The sequence below is a fragment of the Rhinatrema bivittatum genome, chromosome 5 (assembly GCF_901001135.1).
Source record: "Rhinatrema bivittatum chromosome 5, aRhiBiv1.1, whole genome shotgun sequence".
Taxonomy (NCBI): domain Eukaryota; kingdom Metazoa; phylum Chordata; class Amphibia; order Gymnophiona; family Rhinatrematidae; genus Rhinatrema; species Rhinatrema bivittatum.
In genome coordinates, this window is record NC_042619.1 from 345,341,594 (window position 1) to 345,365,506 (window position 23,913).

A 23,913-nucleotide genomic window follows, 5' to 3' on the forward strand; every position below is an offset into this window, starting at 1 on the left:
GTCTCCATTATCAGTCAGCATTATTAAGGTCTGCCTGTCCTACCCATGCAATTTGCCTATGGAACAGGGTATGATTGCATGCTGGATTGAATGCTTAGTCAACTGCAGTATTCTAGAGAGAACCTAGGGTAGCTTGAGCTAGGTACAGTTTAACAACAAGAAAACAGTTTGATAGCCTATAATTTCTAATGAATGGGTTTTTATTTGTTATAAATTTATTTTTCCCCCAATCTGGAAGTTATGGCTACTAGATGGGATTGTGAAGAAGAATATGACTTGCTGTGCAAGGGTGACAGGCATCAGGATTTCAACTGGTTTTATATGTTGATTTATGATACTTCAAACACAATCTTTGAAATGATTTAATTGCAAACTGATACTGGTTATGTGATTTATATACAATTTTTTAAAATAAATTATAGCTGCAATGTATGCATACTTTTCTGTAATGCAATACACTAGATATTTGCCTAACCAAACATTATGTAATCTGCCTTGAAGTATCTATCCAGCCATGAAAGTTGGAATACAAATAGCAAATTCTAATTTAAATTAGAATAAGTGTGCATGACCATAGAGTTCATTAATACAAGGTTTAATTCTTCTTGGTAAATGGAGGCAGATATTGATTATGTTTTGAATTTTATGTATGTTTTGAATCTTATGTATGTTATGAGGAGGTTATAGGAACTTGCATAGGACTGGAGGGGGCTTGTGACCAGACCTGTGACAACACAGTAGGTAGGCCAAATGGGCAGACTGGGTGGACCAGATTGTCTTGCCTGTTGATATTTTCTGTGTCGTCAAACAAGGGGTCAGAAAATGACATAGTGCATGAGATAAATGTGCATGCAATGGAAACAATGCATGCAAATTTTTCTCATGCATATTCATTGTGGATATCCTGAAAATTTGACTGGCTAGGGTTCCTTCAGGATGGTGAGTCTGGATTATGATGACCACCCCACCTAACCTTTTATGCATGTTTGTTCATGTGTTTATAACAGCATGGTAAATGACCGTTGATGACCAACTGACCCATTCACTCTGCACAGTTGCCTTTCTCTCCACTTTGGGGAGATGAGTATGTAGATTCTCACACTTAAAACAACCCTTCTCCCTTCCCCCACTTGTTTTTTACCTGACCTCTCAGGTTTTCCTGTATCTGTTCCTGTATCTGTTCCAAGCATGCTGATTGATGATAGGGTGATAATCATGGCCACTCTTTATCCTAGCCTTCTTGAAAGCCTAGTGCTGCTATATTGCTGTATTGCTGATGTGAAGGTTGCTGTTTTATTATTCATATATTTAATTTTAAAAGTTTGTTGCCCACCCTTTCAAAGTTCATGGAGGTGTACATAAAAACATTCATATTAAATGCAAAACAAATATGTTACAAACGCAAACAATCAAAAGACAAAAAAACCCAAACAAAATACTGAACAATCAATAAACAAAACAGCTAAGGAAAACAAATGCCAAGCAAGAACCCAATAGTTTAGAATTCAATTAGCTGCAGCATATGCTTTTTTTTGGGAGGAAAACAATTGTTTTCAATGCCTCTTTTTAAATTTTGTTCCACGATTGATCTTATTTTGAAGTGGTAGGGATTTCCACAGCATGGGTACAGCTGTGAGAAAAAAGGCACGCACTCTGGTCTTATTGAGACGGACCAGCCTCAGAGATGGAACTTCCAAAAGTTCATGGTTTGATGTACTTAGGGCTTAATTTGTACAAAAAAAGGAAGTGGAACTGTGGAGGATGGAGAGGTGAGGCAAGGCTAGAGTCAGGTTTGACTGGTGCAAAGGGGCAGGAGCAGGGCTGGTTGTGAAGACTGTCTCCAAAACACACACTCGTATCTAAATACACTCTTCACACTTTTATCATGCTTGATGAGCATTGGGGGTGAAGAGGTAAGCCTTCTCCTCCTCTTCACCCTGGTAATCCTGATCCTCCATCCTCAGACTCTGATGAATCACCCCCCTGATCCTCATTTACCCCCATCTTCCCCAGCCTTCTGTTCTCTGCAATACAGGAGGAGAAGGGGGTGAATTAGGAAGCAGAGTGGCCGTTCTCTGCTCTCTTTACTCCATGTTCACCCTCTCTCTTTCTCTTGGCTGGAGAACAACACCCCTGCTGCTCTGCCTCTGATGTGCCTGAAATGTTTCACTTTGCTCCCCCCCCCCAAATTAAGTTCTGGATATATTTGCAGATTCTCAATACATTCCGTAGTATTTTCAGATTAAAGTTATTGGATCACGAGACCATTGTGGGGAAATTTGCAAGAGGACCTTGCGAGACTGGGGGATTGGGAAGTGCAATGTCACTCGTATAAGGAAGAGAAATCCAAATTACAGGGACAAGATGCTGGATTCCATAGTAGGTGTCACCATGCAGCAAAAGGATATCCTCAGCCCAGTGTGTGTGTGTGTGTGTGAGTGTGTGTGGCGGCAGTAAAAAAAAAAAAAAAAAAAAGCAAATAGAATGTTGGATATTATTGGGAAAGGAATAAAAAATTTAAACAGAAGATATCATAATGCTGCTGTATCCATCCCTGGTGCAACCATTGATCCATGTGCGCAGTTCTCATTGCACTATAATAATAAAAAAAAAAATATGGTGGTAATAGAAAAGCGTATAAAAAAACCAAAACCCTCATGAGATTTGTACAGTGTACTCTCGACCTAGCTTGATGCACTCTCTACCTAGCTGCTATCAAGCTAGGTCGAGACTACAATGTACAAATCTCATCTTTGTGAGCCTTTTTTCTCACTCCAAATCACATCAAATCTTCACTGATACCTACTGTGCTGTTCATACCTCTGACTGTGCATGTAAATCTGCCCCCCCCAATACCTAGGCCACCACCAAAACCTCACCCCGAGTTACTAGTTGTCCCTCTTACAGAGGTATAAATGGTTTACTTATGAGAGCCTTATAAAGAGTCGCTCTCGCTCTCTCTCACCAGCAGCAGGAGCCCAAAATTCAATAATAGCTGTGGGCGCTACTTTTCATGAATTTTATAGCAAAATGATAAATCTAGGCCTTAGACCAGTGGTTCTCAACCCTGTCCTGGGGACCCCCCCCCCCCCAGCCAGTCGGGTTTTCAGGACATCCACAATGAATATTCATGAGAGAAAATTTGCATGTTATGGAGGCAGTGTATGCAAATGTTCTCTCATGCATATTCATTATGGATGTCCTGAAAACCCGACTGGCTGGGGGGGGTGTCCCAGGACAGGGTTGACAACCACTGCCTTAGACAGATTACTGTAGTATATCGCGGTAGTGATAAAATCTGAAATTCTACAAAAGTTTGGGTAGATGGAGGCAAAACCCAAAGTTTTTAATACCACCTAAGACTGCGGAATCCCCTTCACCGAGGCTACATGCAGTGAAGCAACCCAAGGAGCCAGAGCTAGAGAGGCGGCACCCGCTTAACTGCCATTGCCACCCCAGCCAGGAACCGAGCGAGCCCGCCAAAAGCAACCCGAGAAGCTGCTCCCCATCTGACGGGCCGGCGCCGTGCCTCCCTCTTCAGCCGGGAGAAGTAAGCCTGCCTGCGTCCGCCTCCACCGCATTGACCAGTCTGGGATCCCAGGCTGAAGCTGCCTGCGGGAGGAGGGGAGCCCCTGTGCTCTTATTTCTATCTTATCAGGCAGGGAGGCCTGGAGGTGGTGGTGGTGGTTCTGCAGGGTAAGGGCGAGGACGCCTGGTGAGGGCTGATCGCGGGCGGGCGGGAGGCCTGGCAGTGGTGCAATGAGATCTGCAGAAATGGGCTTAAGATAAATTCACGTTCCTGTATGTGGTTTTTTTTTTACGTTGGGAGGTGATAACCACTTGCTCGCCTTAAGACAGATGGATATAAAGGATAATAAAAAAACAAATATTGCGGGTGATGCCTTTTTATTGTATTAATTTTAATAGATTTCTGACTAACTTTTAAGAGCTAATAATCCTTAATCAGATGAAAGGAAACCATAAAAGAAGTTGCCAGGGATGTGTTTGTCTTTAGTGACTGTTTTCTCTCTCTTGGTTGGCACTCTGAATATTATATTGTGGAGTGCCCCGTATACGTGTCTGCAGAGCTGAGCATTTTACAGCAAAACAAGAACATGATGGCAGGAAAAGACCATGTGGCTTTCCAGTCTGCCCAGCCACGTCTCCTGCTCATAAGGACATAAGAAATTGCCAGGCTGGGTCAGACCAAGGGTCCATCAAGCCCAGCATCCTGTTTCCAACAGAGGCCAATCCAGGCCACAAGAACCTGGCAATTACCCAAACACCAAGAAGATCCCCTGCTACTGATGCAATTAATCACCTTCATAGCTCCTTCTTCTCTCTGTGCTCGGCTTATGCTTTCTCAGGTTTCATTACTGTGCCTGCACCAGCACTGCCTCGCCCTTCTGTAAAGAAACATTTCCTTTGACTCCTGAGCCTGCCTCCTTTCCTGTGCATGTATTCCTCACCCATACTATCCAGGGTGCTGGGGATGACATGATTAAGACTTTTGTGTCCCGGGACAGTGGGAGAGCCAAGCCAGCTGAGCTCCGCCCCTTTCCATTCTTTCCACCCCCCCCCAGCCCCTCTTTTTCCTCCACACCCCACCTTGCGCTCTCTCTCTCTCCCCCACTTCTCATCGGGAGGAGGAGAGCTGTGGTCACTCGGCCGTATCCTCCTCTTCTGCCCCCCCCTCCGACCCTGTTGCTGCTTTGGGGGCTGTGCACGCTTTGGGACCCGGAGATGGAGGGTGCCGCCCGCTCGTCACCGCTCTCTGCCCTGGGTCTCTGCAGCGATTCTGTGGGGAAGGGTCAGGGTTTGGGCCGACCATGGCCTCTGCAGCCCATCTCGTTCCGCTGCCCAGGAATTCTTACTAAACAAGCCTGGGGCTTTTTTTTTTTTTTTTTTTGTGTCCTCATCGAAGAGTAAATACAGGGGTTGTGAAATTCATTTAACCTTGGTTATAAAGAGCTCTAAATTGCTACACCTTTTGAAGGTGCATTTTATTGGTGCTGTGCTCGCTATAAAGGTTGGAATCTTAGCTATTTACAAGAATGCGTGGTCAGTTCTGGGTTTTTTTTTAATATTTTCTTTTTCCGGCTGCTGTTGTGTGCACTGAACACCCACAGTTTTGGGCCTGATTCAAAACCTTTTGACCGATTGGATTTTTCTCTCCTTATCTGGTTCCAGTTCTGGCCTGATCTGCTTATTTAGGGTCCGAGGTGTGTGTGGGTGTGGAGCTCTTCCCTGGCAGCACCCAAGGGGAGACTGGGATAGAAAACAAACATTAGGTACTATGTGAGTTACATGGTCCTGTAGTTTAATTTAATAATATTTATATCCTGTTCATCCATGGTCCTAAGCAGGTTCCATGTCAGCATCACAAATAACACAACATAAGTCTGACATAATCCACACCTGAACTAACTTACTGGGGAATTAAGTTGTCATTTATTAAGTGGTGAGCTACAAACAAAAGATAGATTAATGTCTCTAACAACCTGCTCAGACCATGACCCTTTCATTAGACACCAGGGTAAACCCAAGACTGATCAAAAGCCTTTTCCTAAAGATTTTAATTTGTGACTCGGCTCACAGAGTATTGGGTGAAGAGTTCCAGAGAGCTTGGCCAGCGCAGCAGAAAGTCACGCGTTGTCTTGCACAATGTAATGTGTTTGAAAAGATAGGTCCTCGTGCAAACTTCTTCCTTGTGATTGTCCAAAAACTCACAATTTTAGAGCAGCGGGTAATGTAGGAAGGCAGCAAATGGTGTAAAGCTGTAAAAACCATCAGAATGAGTTAAGTTTTACACCTCGCCTAATCGGGAGACAATATAATGATTTTAATATAGGCACAATATGTTCCCGACGTGACATGCCTGCTATTAAGTGTGTGGCTGAATTCTGGGCCACCTGCAAAGTTATTGGAAAGGCCCTGGACAGATAAATTTATAGATGATATTGCTGGAATGCAATCAGCACAACAGGCAGGGAGAAAGATTAAACCGGACATACTAATACAGGTTACATCTTATTTACTAATTCTCTTGCAGACCCACCCCTTCCCCTACAGGGTCAGGTGACTCATGGGGAATGTTAACCCCTTGCTGTCTGGTCTGGAGAATTATTTATTTATTTTATGGCTTTTATATACCGAGGAACGTGGTCCTCCAATGCCCCTTCTCGATGGCTGAACAGTCAGTCCTCAAGACCTGTCCTGTCCGGGTTGTTCCTGTGACAGTCTCTGACAGAAACTTCATAACTGTCTATGCTTTGTCCTAATGGGGAGAGTTTTATTCCCTGTTCTCACATCTGGGTGATCTTTTGACATCCTTTCAGATTGAGGACTCTGGAATGTTTTGGACCCTCATTCTATATGAGAGTCTGCAAGCAATACCTAATTAATCCATGACTTCGCCTCGACCGATGTTGGTGGTGATGCTTCCACTAACCATCTGCCTTTTGGAATCATGAAGTTTGATTGAGAGTACTTTGTCGAAGTGCACACTTGGGTTCTTGTTACCTGATCTGTCCTTGGGAGTATGTTCTCTGTATCCCAATAGTATGACCTCTGTGTCTCCGTCCTCCATCTTGGAGTATTTTCTGTTTGGGTTATTTGTATACCTTGTAGCCATATAACCTCATATGAACCACCTGATGGTTTCTGCCATGCCACATTTCATGTGGTATCTCCTCATTTGCCCTTGTTGGCAGCAGGTTCTGCAGATAGTTTGCAGTCATCAGTGCCTCTCCCCAGAACTCATGAGGCTTGTTGACATCTAACATGCTCCTTGCCATTTCTATCTGTGTGTGTCTCTGCCCCTCAGCTACACTGTTCTGATTGGGAGCATTGGGTCTTGTGGTCTTATGCTTGATCTCTTGTTCCTTAAGGTACACTTGAATTGCTTTGTCCATATACTCTCCTCCATTGGCCATACGGATAGTTCCAGTTTTATGTTGAAACTTGTTCATCACTGCCACGTTTCTCCAGTGTTTAGCTTTGTTTATCTGGAGTAACCATCTGCGACGGTCAGGAAGTATTACTGCCTCCTTTGGTATATAGAGATCACTGTGCATTAACTCCAGTGGCTGTTTCTTTGCTATGGCTCGCCTCTGGTAGCGGTGTACGAGGTCTGACAATTAAGTTCATGAACTCATCCTAGAAAAAGTGCTATATACCTCATTGCTGAATATCACTACAGTCACCTTCGAAGTACTCCCCTTGGGAAGCTATGCACCAGTGCCACCCTTCAAAGCAATTTTGGAACTCTTTTTTTCTGGAATAGCCATCAGAGCTGTCATCGTATTACCCTTGATGTCTTGAATGTCATCAAAATGTCTTCCTTTCAATATTTCCTTTATCTTCAGATAAAGAAAAAAGTCATTGGGGGGGGGGGGGGGGCAGATCAGGTGAGTAGGGAGGATGTTCCAATACAGTTATTTGTTTACTAGTTTAAAAACTCCTCACAGACAGTGCCGTGCGAGGTGATGTATTGTTGTGATGCAAGAGCCATGAGTTGTTCATGAAAAGTTCAGATCTTTTTCGTCTAACTTTTTCTCAGAGGCTTTTCAGCACTTCCAAATAGTAAACTTGGTTAACTGTTTGTCCAGTTGGTACAAATTCATAATGAATAATCTCTCTGATATCAAAACAGGTTAGCAATATTACTTTGACTCTTGATTTGAACTGACGGAACTTTTTTGGTCGTGGAGAATTGGCTGACTTCCATTGTACACTTTGACGCTTTGTTTGTTTCAGGGTCGTATTGGTACACCCATGTTTCATCACCAGTGATAACATGGCCCAAAACATAGTCTTATCTCTCCAAAAGGTCTCGGTAAACTTCGACTTTCCTTTGCTTTTGTTCATTGGTGAACTTCTTTGGAACTATTTTTGTACACATCTTTCTCATACCAAGATTTTCCTAATTGTTTACTGGGTCTGCTATGTTTCTCACAGTCAGCTGATGATTTTGATGAACAATTTGACAAATTTTTGCAATGTTTTCGTCCGTTCTGCTCATTATTGGCCACCCTGACCTCTCTTCATCAGTGACTCTTTCTCTCCCCTTAGAAAATCGTTTAATCCATTTGTACACTGCCGTTCTCTTCATGGCATTAGCCCCATAAACTTGGACTAACGTCCCTGATTTCACTTCCACTCTTGCCAAGTTTAACAAGAAATGTAATGTTTGTTCGTTCTAATTCAAGCTCCGACATTTTCACGATGGCACACATTTTGCCTTCATTCAGCATTCACATGTCCATGTCTCTATGCTCAAGGATATCTTTAAATCCGTTGTCTGTGTCCAGCAAGTCATTTATTTTATCTGGGCATCTGCACCCTAAGTGTCTGCCATTTTATATATGCAGTTCTGGTGTGGGAGTTGAGCATTCACTTTGGCTTCCAAATCTGTGCAGCTGATCTTGTACAGGCTGTCTGCCTGCAACCCCTCATGCCACAATGTTTATCCCATTCCTAATCGTGCATACATTGTTGCGGAAGAGGGCAGTGAAGCTGCTGCTTGTTGGATATATCGCTGAAAATAAGCTGCTTTTCAATTCTGGCATGAATTGTTCTGGGTTTAGATGGTGCACACTAGCATTCTTCCCGGATGCTTCCCTGTCTTTAAAGTGGGTGTTACCTGAGGGTCTTGTCAAATGCATGCACACAGGAATGCCTAAGGGGCTTTCCAAATGCAGACACACACAATTACTGAGATTATACCAGGAGGCTTAAACCAAGAGTTTATTCTCTACACAAATAGCCACACACAAACTTTGACTTAGTAAATCAAGGTTCCAGGTATTTAGGAAGGTACGTTTATTTGAGCAATACAAGGATAGAACACATAACATCAAATCATGTAGAATAATTAGTTGCAGTTAATAACAGTTGTTACATATATAGAGAGCTTGCATGTTTCTTAATGATCAGTCTGTGCTATCATGTCCAGAAGCACTTTCTCTCTCTCTCTCTCTCTCTAGCTGTTGTTTCTCCTTATACACTAAATGCTTGGGAGAGCTGCAATGTTCCCTCCCTCTGTGTTCTTATCAAATTCAGGCACAGCTGTGTGGCCTTCACTCTCTGACTTTTTAGTATCAGTTAATTGCTTAATTTTTCACCATGGAACTACTGGCATAATTACAATAAACATTCTCGCCTGTACGTAAACATTTTATAGTGCAAAACAGTAAATATGAGTTCACTTAGAGGTTGGCTTGTGGCCTTCAAACTAGTGTGTGTCTGGGTGAGAACTCTGAATCCATTCAGCCTAATCTCTAAATACATCCTCAGCCAGAGTTCTCAGAAATAATTCCACTACATGTATAGCACGTGTCTCATGAGTATTCTGCATATGCATCCAACAGTGGTGGCAAGAGAGGTGCTCTTCACCCTTCCCCCATCTGCTAGGTACACTTTATTTTCACATTATTACTTATTTCTGTGAAAATATTTATTCTATAGCAATTCGATATTTCCCTGACAACTTGCACATTTAGCTGTTTCTTTTATCTCAGCTAATGACTGATTGCTATCAGGTGACCAGGCTGGGCAGCTCCTCCTAAAGTGGCTTATGTTTTTGTAGTCCACATTGCTTGGGCTGCAGCTGGACACCCTCCCTTCTGTGTAGCTATCTCTGTTTCTCCTGGGAAGTGCTTGTCCACAACCTTTTACCCCCTGCTGTGTGAGGAAGTTGTTCTGGTTTGCTTTGGTACACTGGCCCCACCTCTTGCAGCAGGGCAGTTTGAAGATCTTTTGTCTTTTTCTCACCACCCCATGAAGGTCTGTCTTCTGGTGCTTGTCAAGCTTGCCTTTGTCTCCTTCTAGTTTAATTTGTTCGCAGAAGAAAAAAAAAATCTATGATCTTGCCTTTCACATAATCCAGTTTGCATTCTGATCTAGTCTTCACTGCAAATATGAGTGCATCATATGCGTCAGGCATACTACATAGTAATATTGCAATCATCTTTCAAATATTCTTACACTTCACTTTCTGTGTGATTTCTGGCACGGTATTAATGTGCTCTTTCTTGCATTCTTTCATCCTGAAATTGTATAATTTGGAAAGCAGAAACAGTTTGCTGTTGAAATCAAACCTTTCAAATTTTCTCACAGTGGCACAGCCACGGATATGTATGAATTGATTTATCAAAGACAATTAATCCTTTTTGTTTCGGTATCCTTCTGATCCCAAAGTTTTTTTTGCATTTCCATTAGGTCTATCCTTGCGTATCGCATATCATAATTTATCCTTATCAGATATGGGAATTTAAGGTGGACACGCTAACTACTTGCATGTAACTTAGTGAGATCTGTTCTGGATGCCACACTCGCTGAGCCAGTTGCTTTCTTTTGTTCTTCTCACTGTTTCTGGCTGCGGTGGGGTGCCGCCTTTATTTATTTATTTTTCCAGCTTGTTTTCCAATTTGTATCTGCTATATTTCCCTGAATCAGTGCAGCGTGGATTCAGAACCTTTTTCTTTCCGTCTGTAGTATTCTCTGGGCCCATAATGTGATAGATTTTTCTTTCCTTATCTAGCAATAGTTCTTGCCCGAGCTGCTAATGTAGGATCAGAATTTTGAGTGTGTGTGCAGCAGATTATAAATATTTTAAATAAAAAAGAGAGAGAGAAAAGAAAAACCCAACTTGGGGGGGCTGGGGGCCACAACTCAAATGTCCTCACCCCTGCTTATCTTGCGGCCTAAGTTCATTTTCAGTGCATGAGTAAAGAAAATGTGCACTGGAGTTTAGCGCCCAGTCTTCACTCTCATTACATCACTTTCCATCTTTTCTTTTTCACATCTTCACACTGCTGTCTCTTCTTCAGCAGTGCATTTTTATTATCACTCTTCTCTTTTTATATCGCTCCACTGTCTGCTCAACATCTTCTTCTTTTTCTCTCCACCTTCCTTTCTTTGAGCCCTTTCCCTTCTTCCATCCTTTCTTCTTTTGGTCTAGCCTCACCTCGTGTGCTTAAACGTTTGTCTTTCCTTCTGTATGCGGGTTTTCCAGATCTCATCCTCCCTTCCACTATCCTGTCCTCATATACTTGCACTCTCCTCTCTCATGCAGTTGTGCTCTTTTGCTCTTCTCCTCTGCTCTTCCTGTGTGCACAGTCTTCTCCCTCCTCATCATCCTGATCTATGTCATGCTTTTTCTAATGAGTTCAAGGCAGTTGATAATAGGAGACTAAAGTTCACTATTTCCCAACGTTATTAGTCCAAAAACAATTTTTTTTGTTATTTCATTGACCTCATACCAGGCTTCAATAGTGCAAGGTTTGCACAGTCATTTAGCTATAGTGTGCGGGATAGCATATATTATTTTCTGCTGCCACGCTCTATTTAATCATTGGTCATTCAAATATTTTCTTTGCCATTTGTGATAATACACCACATTGTGTGAATAAAATCAAGTGTTGGAATTATTGCATTATCCTTTCTTTTTCATGACATTCTTTTGTATATCATTGTATATCATCACATTTACATTGTGTATATGCTGTAGTTTTGGTAATACTCCAAAAAAAGCACCAGTAGAACGTATTGTTAGTATAATATTATTTGTGTATGTATTAATATGTAAACCGCCTAGACGGATAGTTCCCTACCCATTGTGCGGTATATAAGAACTGTAAATAAATAAATAAATAAATGTTGCACGGTATGGGATATCCATGTGTGTACATAGTGCAGTATGATGCAGGCTGTAACTGGGGACTTGGTGGGGTTCAGGATTGTTCGTTGGGACTGTGAATACTGCTTCTAGGAGCCAGCTTTTCACCAGCTTTCTGAAGGGTAGCAGGTCTGGTGTAAATCTAATGCGAGTTGCTGCTGAGTGTTAGAGGGTTGGGGGTGGTACTTCAGAGGATCTTTTCGTGTTGCTGGTAAGGCACATTGATCTTAGGGGATGGTACCACTAGTCCAGCTTTTAGCACTGAGTGCAGAGGGCATTAATGTGTATCAGGGATGAGGCAGCTGTTGAGGTAGGTTGAAGCTTGGCTGTTAAGGGTTTTGTAGGCTAGGACTAACGTTTTGAACTTGGACCGATGTTGGGATTCGGAGCCAGTGAAGGATTCTCAGAATAATTGGTGTTGGATGTAAGGATTGTTAGTTCAAACCAAGGGCTGCAGTTTTCTGGATGAGCAGTAGGTGGCAGGATAGGGTTTGGGGGATTCTGACATGGCGCGAGTTAATAGTCCAGTCAAAGATATAATTGCAATGGAGAAGGTACAGAGAAGGGCTACCAAAATGATAAGGGGAATGGAATAACTCCCCTATGAGGAAAGACTAAAGAGGTTAGGACTTTTCAGCTTGGAGAAGAGACTGCTGAGGGGGGATATGATAGAGGTGTTTAAAATCATGAGAGGTCCAGAACGGGTAGATGTCAATCGGTTATTTACTCTTTCGGATAGTAGAAAGACTAGGGGGCACTCCATGAAGTTAGCATGGGGCACATTTAAAACTAATCGGAGAAAGTTCTTTTTTACTCAACGCACAATTAAACTCTGGAATTTGTTGCCAGAGGATGTGGTTAGTGCAGTTAGTGGAGCTGTGTTTAAAAAAGGATTGGATAAGTTCTTGGAGGAGAAGTCCATTACCTGCTATTAAGTTCACTTAGAGAATAGCCACTGCCATTAGCAATGGTTACATGGAATGGACTTAGTTTTTGGGTACTTGCCAGGTTCTTATGGCCTGGATTGGAATCAGGATGCTGGGCTTGATGGACCCTTGGTCTGACCTAGTATGGCATGTTCTTAAAGGATTACAAGGGCCTGACTGGCATTTGCGAAGAGGGGAGGAAGTGCTGGAGGTGGAAGTAGGCAGATTTGGCTAGTGCTTGCCCTTGGAATTTGGTGGCGAGTCTAGTATAAAGCTTAGGTTCCTGATTTGACAGCTGAGGGGGCGGGTTTTAGTGTTCAGGGTCGGTGTGGGATGTGGCAGATTGGATTCTTTTTTTTTTCCCAGTCCATAATACCTCTTTTAGGGTTTAAGCGTTGTTTTGGCAGATTTTCCCAAACATTTAGATTAGCTGTGGCTCTATCTAGATTTGAACCGAGCAGGAGTAGCAGTCTAGGGAGAGTCGAAGTTTGACCAAACTTATTAGTGTGGTTTCAGTGCCATCTGCCAACTTTACTTCTTGGGGGCCATATATGTGTAATTTTTTTTTTTTTTTTAAATTAAAGTTGGCAAGTGCCTTTATCCATTTAAAGGAAAGGGGCATAGGGAAGACCCAGTGGAGGCAATCTTGTTATGTTAAAGTTGACTTCCTTGAGGGTGTACAGCGCTAAAATATAGTTCTATATATATCCCCAAATGGAGCAAAGAACGTCTTGTAAAATAAAACTTTCTTGTCTGAGTGCAGAACTCAGCTTCTATCTAATTCTCTATTGAGCCTATTAAAGCACTTCAGAGGGAGGATAATCTTTATGATGGGGTCAGCAGGAGTTTTATCGCTCCGAGTTGGGGAAATAGAACTTTTTTTTTTTTAAATCAAGAAGTGTATAGGACAATATATTTTTGACTTCGGAGTTGGCCCGGATTGTGGCGACTCTTCTATGAGGCTCTCACGAGACACCACTTACAGAGCAGGGCCAGAACCATTGGGCTTCATGTTGCAGTTCCAGTCCTTCCTCTGTTTGCTAGGCAACCCTCTTAAACTTATAAGATATCTTCACCATAGCAACATAAAGCAACCAAGCAAGCACTAATAAAACCCCATATTTTTGCTATTATATTGTGTGAACATGAATACTTTATGCCGGTGCTGCATGCCCTGCAAGTGCACTTTTTTGTGTTTTGACTGCTAATGACGAGAGACAAAGGAGAACGAGCTTTCAGAAACCTATAAACCTTCATTTCTCCATAGGAGATTAAAAAAAAAAAATAAAACCACCCAGACAGGGATACCTTTAATTATTTTGTGCTGATCTGATTTATTTTTGGAAACACTTCTTTGGCAGTACAGTTTCTGTCAGGAAGTCACAGAAATAACTAATGAAATGAACCTGAAAGGAGGGTATAGCAGCATCATCTGCGAAAGAATTGCAGTGTGTAGATTGATAACGTGTCCACATGCGACGTATGAGACAGGGAGTACTTTACAGCTGAGATTCTGGTTCTTAATTGGATTTATTCTTGTTTTGTTTAAATGACTGATAAGTTACACATTTTTATTTATAAGCACATGGTTAAGCTCTGGAATTCATTGCCAGAGGATGTGGTTACAGCAATCCATAAACTGTTATTAGGGTAATTAATAGGCAATAGTATTTTGTGATTTATCTAATGTTTGGGTACTTGCCAGGTACTTGTGACTTGGATTGGCCACTGCTGGAAACAGGATACTGGGCTTGACGGACCCTTGGTCTGACCCAGTGTGGCAATTTCTTATGTAGTAAAAAGCATAAAAGTTGAAAATACATGATTGTTTATCCTTATCGTTAAAATACCGCAGGTGAAATAAATATTGAAAGCTGAATTGTATGAAGGAATGTTGCAGCTAATTGTGTATTTACCATTTTGTCTGTTTTGTTTGTGGTTTTTTTTAAACTAGTGTACTGCACTCAGGTCAAGATCCTGCCTTGTAACTTTCCGCACCCTGTATTCAGCTGTACATGACCCAAATGAAAAGGTAAGCCGGGTTGCTTCCCTCTTGTGATTAATGTGTAGTTTAAATTTATTTAACTTTCTTCCTTTCTCAAGGCCATGGCACAAAGGAGTTGACTTACTCATGTGGAGGCTGTAAAGGAGGCTGTGCTGGATAGTAGTTTGGGACGGCGTTGTGAATTTAAAACATGGGAATCTGAGTTAGAGAAGAGGCTGTGTAGAAGGCTGATTAGCATCAAATTAACTGAGAGTATAATGAGGCTTATGGGCCTGTTCCAGCTGCAAGGCGCAGAATGCATGAACTTAATTATGACTTTTTCGGCAGACTATTCCATTCTGGTGACTTTTGTCCCCTAAAGAAAGAGGCAGAAAAACCGGAGTGAGCAAGCATAGACACTGCCATTGGTACAAACTAAGGGCAAGAAAGCAAAAACGCTTACCCATGTTTCCATTGGAAACTGGTTTTATTTGCATACTCTACCCAATGCTTATTTGCCATGGTTCCAGAGGAATTGTGGGAAATCTCCAGCAGTCAGACATACAAAACTGCTTATTAAAGTGAGAAATAAAAATTGCTAACGGCTTCACAAGTTGAAATGCATGAAAAACTGCGGGCATGCGAGGCCAACATTTTGTAAGTGTTTTAAGCACTTTCCCTAGCTACACATTCTTTATTTTACAGCCTTCACAGACAGCTGTCTTAATTAAGAAGGGACAGTATTGACAGGATCCTGGCTGCGCACACTTTTTTTTTTTTTTTATATATATATCATGCAATTTCATCATCACCGGGCACTGAAAAACCTCACAATGAAGAGAAAAAAAGAAAAAAAAAAGAAAAATCACTTCGGAAACTGAGAAGAGAACGGAGAGAGAAAAACACTGAGCAAGAGACCCGCCCCCCCTCCCCCCCGACGTCATCCCAGCTAGCGTCGATCCGGTAAACGGCGCCATACCACCAGGCGTCGCGCACCGAAGGGGCGTGACAAAGGAGCACTCCCCTTTGTGCACCCCTTCGTGCAATCCATAGTGCTAGCTTTTCATTTTAACTTCCATTAATGTTCCTCTCTTTTGTTAACCATCTCCATGTTCTAGTTTTATCCCTTGTTAACAATTTCCGTGTTATAAATGTTCAATGTATTAGACAAAGGAAACATATTTTCTGCATTTTTGTTTGAATGTAAACCGATGTGATGTAAAATCGAACACTGGTATATAAAAATAAATAAATAAGGGATGCATTGCTGACAAGGGATTCTGGAACTTCCTGCCTAAGGTTCATTTCCTGTGTTCTCTTAGACACTGCTCCATGGAATTGCCTGGTGCCCACAGAAGACAGTTAAATTACTACAGTCATTAGAATTCCTAGTGAACTTTGAAAAACAGACCCTTATCCTGTCTCAGAAAATAGAATTTATTGGGGCTTGGATAGATTCTCTTAGTGTTTCTTCCAAAAGAATGAACGAAAACCCTCAGGTCCCTTGCTCATCAATAGCTGAACTCCGAGAAGACAACAGCCAGTACTAGTTATTTTGGGCCATATGGTAGCAGCAGTTCATGCGGTGCCATTAATCTGCCTCCACATGCAACTTGCAGTGGAACCGCTGCTGCCCATGGAATCAGTTAACTCAGCCCTTGATGACCTCGGTAAATGTCTCATAGAAAAAGAAGCAAGAACTTCACTGGGGGCTAGCCCCCTACATGCTTTAAGAGAGGGTGCCACTCTGTCTACTTCTTCATCAGGTGACATTAGCAACAGACATTTCCACTAAGAGTCCCTTCTGAACCCAAGGGACTTAGTTATTAGCAGAAAGGATGTTTTTCAGATCAGCCTTCTAAAACTGCAAGCGATCAGACATGCCTTAACGACTTTCTCATATCTCCTCAACGGAAAGAGCTTTCTCATGTCAACAAGCAAGGAGGTAGTGGTCAGGGACTCTTTGCCATGAGGCAATAAGAATATGGGAATGGGCATGCAGTCACATAGTGGGAGTCACCAGCATGCTAGTGGACTGTCTCAGCAGAGTATTTTGTCTGCAAGAAACATCCCTGCAACAGTCAAGCCAACAGATTATTCAGTCTTGGAAGTCATCCATTAATTGACCTCTTTGCGTTGGAGGAAACAGAAAAATTGAAAGATTTTGTTCCATTCTTCCCAGCAATCTCAGATCTGGTTAGTATGCCTTTCTGTTCAACTGGAATGCAGATCTCATGTACACTTTTCCACCTATTCTGCTGATAGCCAAGACAGTGCAAAAAAAAAGACTGGGCCCATCTGATACGTATTACACCAGTTTGACCCAGACAAGTGTGGTTTATATACCTGGTACAACTGTCCACCAGCCCTCTTTCTAGGGTCCAATCCATCCTTGTTAAGAGGGACATCTATATTATCTAAATCTTCTCTCATCTTGATTGGCTGGATGTTATGTACTCACTGATCACAATGTTGTCCTTACGCAAAGAAATGGAGGACATTATAGTGTCCACCAGAAAACCCTTAACTAGGATAGCGTATGGCTTTAAATGGACACTGTTCACTTCTGGTGTCATCAAAGCTACTTAGACCCATTTGCATGCAAGCTGCTAGAGTTATTCCAGTACATACTCTTTTTCTTCCTTGGATCTCAGTATCTTGTCAGTGAGAGTGCATCTTGGTGCCATAGTGGTGTACTATATTTGGATTGAAGGTAGGCCAATCTCTAAACGTCCTTTTGGTATTGAAGTTCTTAAAAAGCTTATGGCATACTAAATTGCCAGTACTCAAACCACCTATTCCTTGATATCTTAACATGGATCTACAATAAATCATGAAGCCACCGATTGAACCATTGGAGTTGGCTTCTCTTAAATTTCTCACTTGGAAAGTAGTATTCCTTGTTTCAGTCACATCGGCCAGAAGAGTCAGTGAGCCTCAGGATTTTGTTCATTACTTGCCTTAAATATAATGCCTTGCACTCACCTTAAGTTTCTTCCAAAGGTAGTTTCAGCTTTTCATATTAATCAAGCCATCGTGTTACCCATGTTCTCTCTGAGGCCACATGCACATGAAGGTGAAAAAGCCCTTCATTCCTTAGGCTGTAAAAGAACGTTGGCTTATTACTTGTCAGGCTTTGCAAATATTTGTCTCATACGATCCTAACGTGACTGGGCATAGCAGTTGCCAAATGGACATTTATCCATTTGGCTAGCAGATTGTATTGCACATTATGTCCTAACAGGCCTCCGCATTACAGACTCTGTTAAGGCTTATCAAGTCTGAACCATGGATGCATCCATGGTTCATTTGAGAGCAATATGTATTGAAGATATTTGCAAAACTGTAACGTGGTGATTAGTGCATTCTTTCATGACCCATTATGTTCATTTTTTTTTTCCCAGTCTGGATAATTTATCCAAAAGTGACAGTAAAGCTGAGCAGGCAGTTTAGTGTTGACTCTTTACCCAGTAGTCCTCTCTACACAGTGAAATCTGGATTGCTTCTTCAGGGGCCGATGCAATACAGTGCGCTGAGCCCAACGCACTGTATAACCTGCAGTTGGACGCAGGTTGTAGAGGCGCTAACTAATCTCCTTATCCTTGGGATATGAAGTGGGAGGAACAACTCTTTAAAAAAAAAAAAAAAAAAAAAAAAAAAAAAAATAATAAAAAAAAATTTTTTTTTAAAAAGCACTGGCAGGGGTTTGGATGCTGATTCAGCATCCATTCTCCGAACCTGACTACCCGCACCAGAAGGAGGGTATAAAATCAATATTAAAGTGTCAGGCACTTAATATTAATTTATTCACTCCTTCACTTATTGCCCATTGGTCCTTTTCATTGACATTTGTCAGTGAAAGGACCAATCCCCTTTCAGGACAGCCTTCTGAAAGGAGATTGGTCCTTTCACTGACATGTGACAGTAAAGGGACCAATCTGTAATAAGTGGAGTGAATAAATTAATATTAAGTGCCTGACACTTTAATATTGATTTTATACCCTCCTTCTGGTGCGGGTAGTCAGGTTGGGAGAAACCCCTGCATGTGCGCTGGTTAGGAAAAAGGGATGCCGATAAATTCAGCGTCCGTTGTCTTAATCGGCAGGACAGCCACCACAGCGGATCTCTTTCTGGCTTGTGCTGTCGAGGAGGCGCTAGGGGCGCGCAATCGCCCCTAGCGCCTCCTCGACAACGCGAGCCCTAATTTTAAATATTGCATCGCGCCCCCAGGAGAGGTGCCTGGGGCGCGTTATGAAAGCGGGCGCTGAATACACAGCGCCCGCTTTCAGCGCGAGTTTTTTTGCATCGGCCCCTCGGTAACTTCTGCATCCCTCAGCCTGGGACTCCTCACCTCATGGCTCATTCAGCCCTGCTTGTGGACAGAGAAAGTTTGCTTACTGTAAAGAAAGTTCTTTGTAGACCAGTGATGAATTAGCCATGGTTAATAGCTGCTTGCTTAGACTTGGCTCTAAAATCGACTGAGGGGCTCACAAGGCAATGCCCAAACAGGACCTCCGGCGTGTGCTCCGTAGAGCAGACGTTCTGTGAGCTACAAGGTCTGTTTGGTGCCGTCAGATGACGTCACCCACATGGTTTGATAATTCATCCTGCTGTCTATGGAGAACAGAAAATACAGTAAGCAAACTTGCTGCCTGAGCTGAAAGAATAAGTGAAAGTTTTTTCTTTTGTGGTTAGTCATGCAGTAATTGACAGGTGAAAGCCTAGCATAGGAGCATCCAACTTACTAGGAAGTCTGTGTACAGTGTTTTGAATAACTTATAAATTTCCAGCTATGTGTTTTGATATGATAAAGTACCTGGGATATAAAGCCAGGCACATTTTCTGTTTGATGCCCTTTTGCTCCTGAAATATATAGAGTGGACCTTGGTATTTTTTTCCAAGAGAAACAAAATGGGACTCTTTTCAGATAAAAAAGTGCCTTGTGGAAAAGGTCTTTCATGACACAATTGCCATTGCGCTGAATATGCAGCTACTCAGCCTTATACAAAACAGCCTTATATATTTCATAGCATCTCTAGAATGTTAATATGTACTTTGATAGTCTCTTTTTATAGACTGTTTGCAAATCTCATATTTGCCTTGCTTGCTTCACTTGTCTGTCTTCACGACAAACAGACATGCCGTGACATTCATTTAAAAAGAGATGTAAGGCCTCGCAGGGTCAGCGTGAAGGTGAGCAGTGCGGTCACTCTGCCTCTTGAAATGAGGCCTCTTCATGCTCTTAGCATTGCAAAAAACAATGATCATGTTGGGAGTTGACCTTTGCCTTATCCCTCAAATTAGCTGGAAAAGCTCCCCCTGCCACTGGTGCTGTTACATGTGAGCATGATGCAAAGGTTCAAGGCGTTGGAAGAGGTGCTGGTAAGAATACCTCAGTGATATCTTCCGTGGCATAGAAGACGCTAGCATCCATAGGCACAGGCTTCTGCTAGAGTTGGCCCTGGCTTGGTGCCAAGAAGAGTGGTTTCAGCACCAGTGACTTTCATGGCTCTGAGGGCCTTCCTTGATGCTCGAGTCTCATAGAGGGCACATTCAGTCTTAGCACAGAGCTTGCTGGCTCTATGTTAGGGATAGGTAAACTTTGCTCTTCAGAGGCCACATTAGTAACTCTTGTTTGACAGGAGGCAGAAGGGTGTCTCCTCAGTGTGTATGCTTGACTATGATGGGGTGTGTGTGACTGTTTTGGGGAGTGAATTTGTGACTATATGTAGTTTCACATCCACTCCTTGGCTCATCTCATCCTTCCCTTTCCCTTTCCTTCTTTTCTCTACTCTTGCTCCCATCTCCTCTCATTCTCTACTCTTTACTTTCACATGTTAGGATGGAGGACCTGCTGGCACTTGGCTTTCCTTGCACTGCCACACAGATCTCTGTATTTCGCTGGCATTCTGGCCTCTCCTGCTCTGCCGTGTATCCCTCACATGACAAAAGGGGGATGCGGACTCCGCTAGCACTCTGGCCTCTCCTGTGCTGCCACAATTTGACTACTGATTTTGCAGTTACTCTCTTCCCCCTCCTGATGCCAATCAGTGTTGGAGGGAGGGACAAACAATGTTTTGCTCTCAAGCTGTCCCCTTTTCCTTTGAAATGCTGTCAACAGAGGCCTGCATGACATTGGGCCTTTGATAACGTCGGTAGGGTCAACATTGGCGAGCCAGTCTGCATTAAAATTTTGGAAGGCGGCAGGGGCTGGATAAATGAGCACTATGGCTGCTTTAGGCTTATGGGCTATAGTGTGCCTACTTCTGATGTAAGAACTATTGGTTTCATTGGTGCAGAATAAGGCGCTGTCAGTTTCCTCTGCATCGAGAAGACAATCCATTATTGAAAGCAGATTTTTGGCAGAAAGGTAAATGCCACTTGTGTCGAGAGTGCAGCTGATCTCTAGTCAATGGGATGCAATGCAACTTGCAGGGAGCATGTAGATGCTGAGTATCCTGGGCCCCAGTGCCTGCTCCATCAAACTCTTCCTCAGTGCCATCAGCCTCTGTTGCTCAAAGGAATATTGGAGAATATGGTTCCAACGTTGTAAAGCTGTTTTATACCTTCTGATATGTCCATAGACGTTTTTTTCCTGGTTAATATGGTATTGTGGAAAAATGTATAAATGGTGTGTGTTGTACACTATTTTTGTGGTTTATTGTAAAATAAATATTATATAATTGTTAATATATGGGTTAGTTATATGAATAGATTATTGATGCCCCTACGTTTATATATATACTGTATGTTATGCCCAGAGGAAGAACCCATTTGGATATCTAAAGATGTGTAGAGGTCCCTATGAGGATGGTGACCCAGCGGTCAGAGATGGTGAGGGGTTTACTTTGTTCTTACTCCCTGAGGTCAAAAGGATGGAGTGAGATTCAAAGAAGTCCTTGAGGTGCCTAAACATTCTCTTGAGAAGCTTTGCTAATTGGGACAGAGTTTACTCAGTCATAGCTAGTTCACCTGTCAGGGTGTTGCCCACTAAGGATTCAGAGGGAGAAGGTGTACAATCAGTTTGTTTGGAGTCCTTATCTGTTCTTGCTCCATCAGACCTCGAGATTTCCCCTACCCCAGTCGCCTTCCTCTTTGTTGAGATCATGGATGAGTGTTTAGCTGTGGTCTGACAATGAGGGGATCCCTTCTGACCCCTCTCTGGCTCTCATTTGAAGCAAGTCTTATCTCCTGATTTTCTTAGCTACTCTTGCTTTCTGGAGAAAGTGGTGACTTGGCTATCCATTAACTTCAGGGAGAAGGAAGACCAGAAAACGGATGTCTTCAGGCTGTGCAGTTTATCCAGCCTGCAATGGAGTCAGTTTCTTTCCTGATGCAATGTTTGCAAAAGGAACTTCAGATGAGAACATGGTAGTCTCGTATGTCTTGCCTGCCAGTAGCATGCAAGATCGATTTGAAGTACAAGGTCCAAGCCTTGACTGGTTTGGAGTAGTTCAGTTGCCACATTACTCTGTAGTGGAATCAGCAAATTGCATGAGAGAGCCTTCTAACAAGCCACCTGGAGAATACCGGAGGGCATTGGATACCTTCGGGGGGGGGGGGGGGGGGGGGGGGGGGGGGGAGGTTTTCTAGGGTTTGATGCTTAGTACAAGAATTGCTGCCCACCTACTTTTCATGTTGCAGTATTTGCACAAATGCATTCAAAAACTGAAGGACTCTGTAACGTTTGACTGGTCGTGGGATGGCCCCATGACCAATCGCACTCACCCCATCATCTCTGGCACCTCCTCCCCTTCTTTGGGATGACTCCTGCTTGCCCCTCATGCCTTGAGATGCCCCAGCTGCAGGGACACCACACTAGGCCTTCCCTGATGCCATTGGCCCTGAATCAGGAGGCCGCCTCCTAGGCTTGCACGCCAATTAAAAGCCCCCATGACAGGAAACCAGTGAGGCGTAGGGTGATGACCTCAGCACAGCAGGGTATTTAAACCTTCACTGTGCTTCCAGCAGACACCACAGCAATAGGTTCTCCTGCCTACCCTGCAATGTGTGTTGCTCCATGTTCCTGCCTCATCTTGTCTCAGTTCCTGTCTTGCTTTATCCCAGCTCCTGTCCTGCTTTGTTCCTGTCCTTCTCTAAGTCTCCTGCCTTGTTCCAACTCTTGCCTTGCCTTCCAGTCCATCTCTTGCCTGTCTGTGTCTTGTCTCCCTTTGCTTGACCTCCAGTTCTGACCTCTGTGTTGGATTCTGACCATACTGCTTGATGTCCACCTTCCTTGACTTCTGCCTGGACCTTGATGCTGCTTGTCTGTTGCCTGCCCTTACCTTGCCCTGCTTCCAGACTCTGCTTCTGCTCTCTACAGGACCTTGCCTAAGCCCTGCCAGTCCCTGTAATCCAAGGGCTCAACCTGAGGGGAACGGGGCTGGTATAAGTGAAACCTACCACACAAAAAGGCCCTCAAACACAAACTGTGTATTTCAGTAACCAGAGTTGTAAACAATGTATCACAAAGTAAGGTTCAACCTGGTATATCATTCATATAATCGTATTCAAGCTGTCCGGCTTCAAAAATATACAAATTTTGTAGGACCCTTACTCATAGAGTCAATGGAATAAACCAGACTCTTCTTGTGGTATCGGGTCCCTTTACTTTGTATATAAAACTTTATCATTTTTATCAATATTTCTATTTCTTTATATGAAATCCAAAGCTGATGGAAACTCCAAGATTTGAAACAACTTAATGGTTCAAATCTTGGAGTTTCCATCAGCTTTGGTTCTGCTTTCCTGCATCCCCCGTCGGAGAAACTTTGATTTCCCAATAGACTATTCTCTCCTTCCCTCCAGCGGCTTCAGCTACTCTTAACATGTACAAGACTTCAAGAGTTTTTGGCTGCTTTGCCGCTAAAATGTGGAGCATACCTGGAAACTTCCAGAAAGAAGTCGCAGCAGACACTCATCCTCTAGTACCTCTAGTACTCATCCTCTAGTACCCGCCCACCAGAAGTCTCCCTGTATGCAAATCCCACAAGTTCCATTCACGTCCGGATTACATTTATCCAACTGGGGTTTGCACATATTTAGTTAATAAGTTAATTTATACCTATTGCATCTACTTCCTTACGCTTACCTTATGTACCTCGCTTTGTATCTGTTTAATTGCATAACATAATGTCTGTCTGTCTGTCTTACTTATGTACGCTGTCTTATATTTTTTTTTTTATGTAATCTGCTTGGGTCCACCTTTAGGAAAAAGTTGGCATATCAAATGCTTATGAATGAATAAATGTAATAATTATTTTCATGCAACCCTCAGCATGGGAGTCCCCGTTTGTACGGCTGTAATGGGTGTTCTCTGTATA

At 42.8% G+C, this 23,913-nt stretch overlaps 1 protein-coding gene across 3 annotated transcripts in view; it reads left to right on the plus strand.

Moving 5' to 3' along the window:
* The window catches only part of PCCA (propionyl-CoA carboxylase subunit alpha), a 714,772-nt gene that overhangs the window by 28,332 nt on the left and 662,527 nt on the right, over nt 1-23,913 (plus strand). For all 3 annotated transcript variants that reach the window (XM_029604503.1, XM_029604502.1, XM_029604504.1), the window contains one exon: nt 14,561-14,638. In XM_029604503.1, coding sequence (XP_029460363.1) covers nt 14,561-14,638 — 78 coding nt within the window. The remainder of the gene's footprint in view (nt 1-14,560; nt 14,639-23,913) is intronic.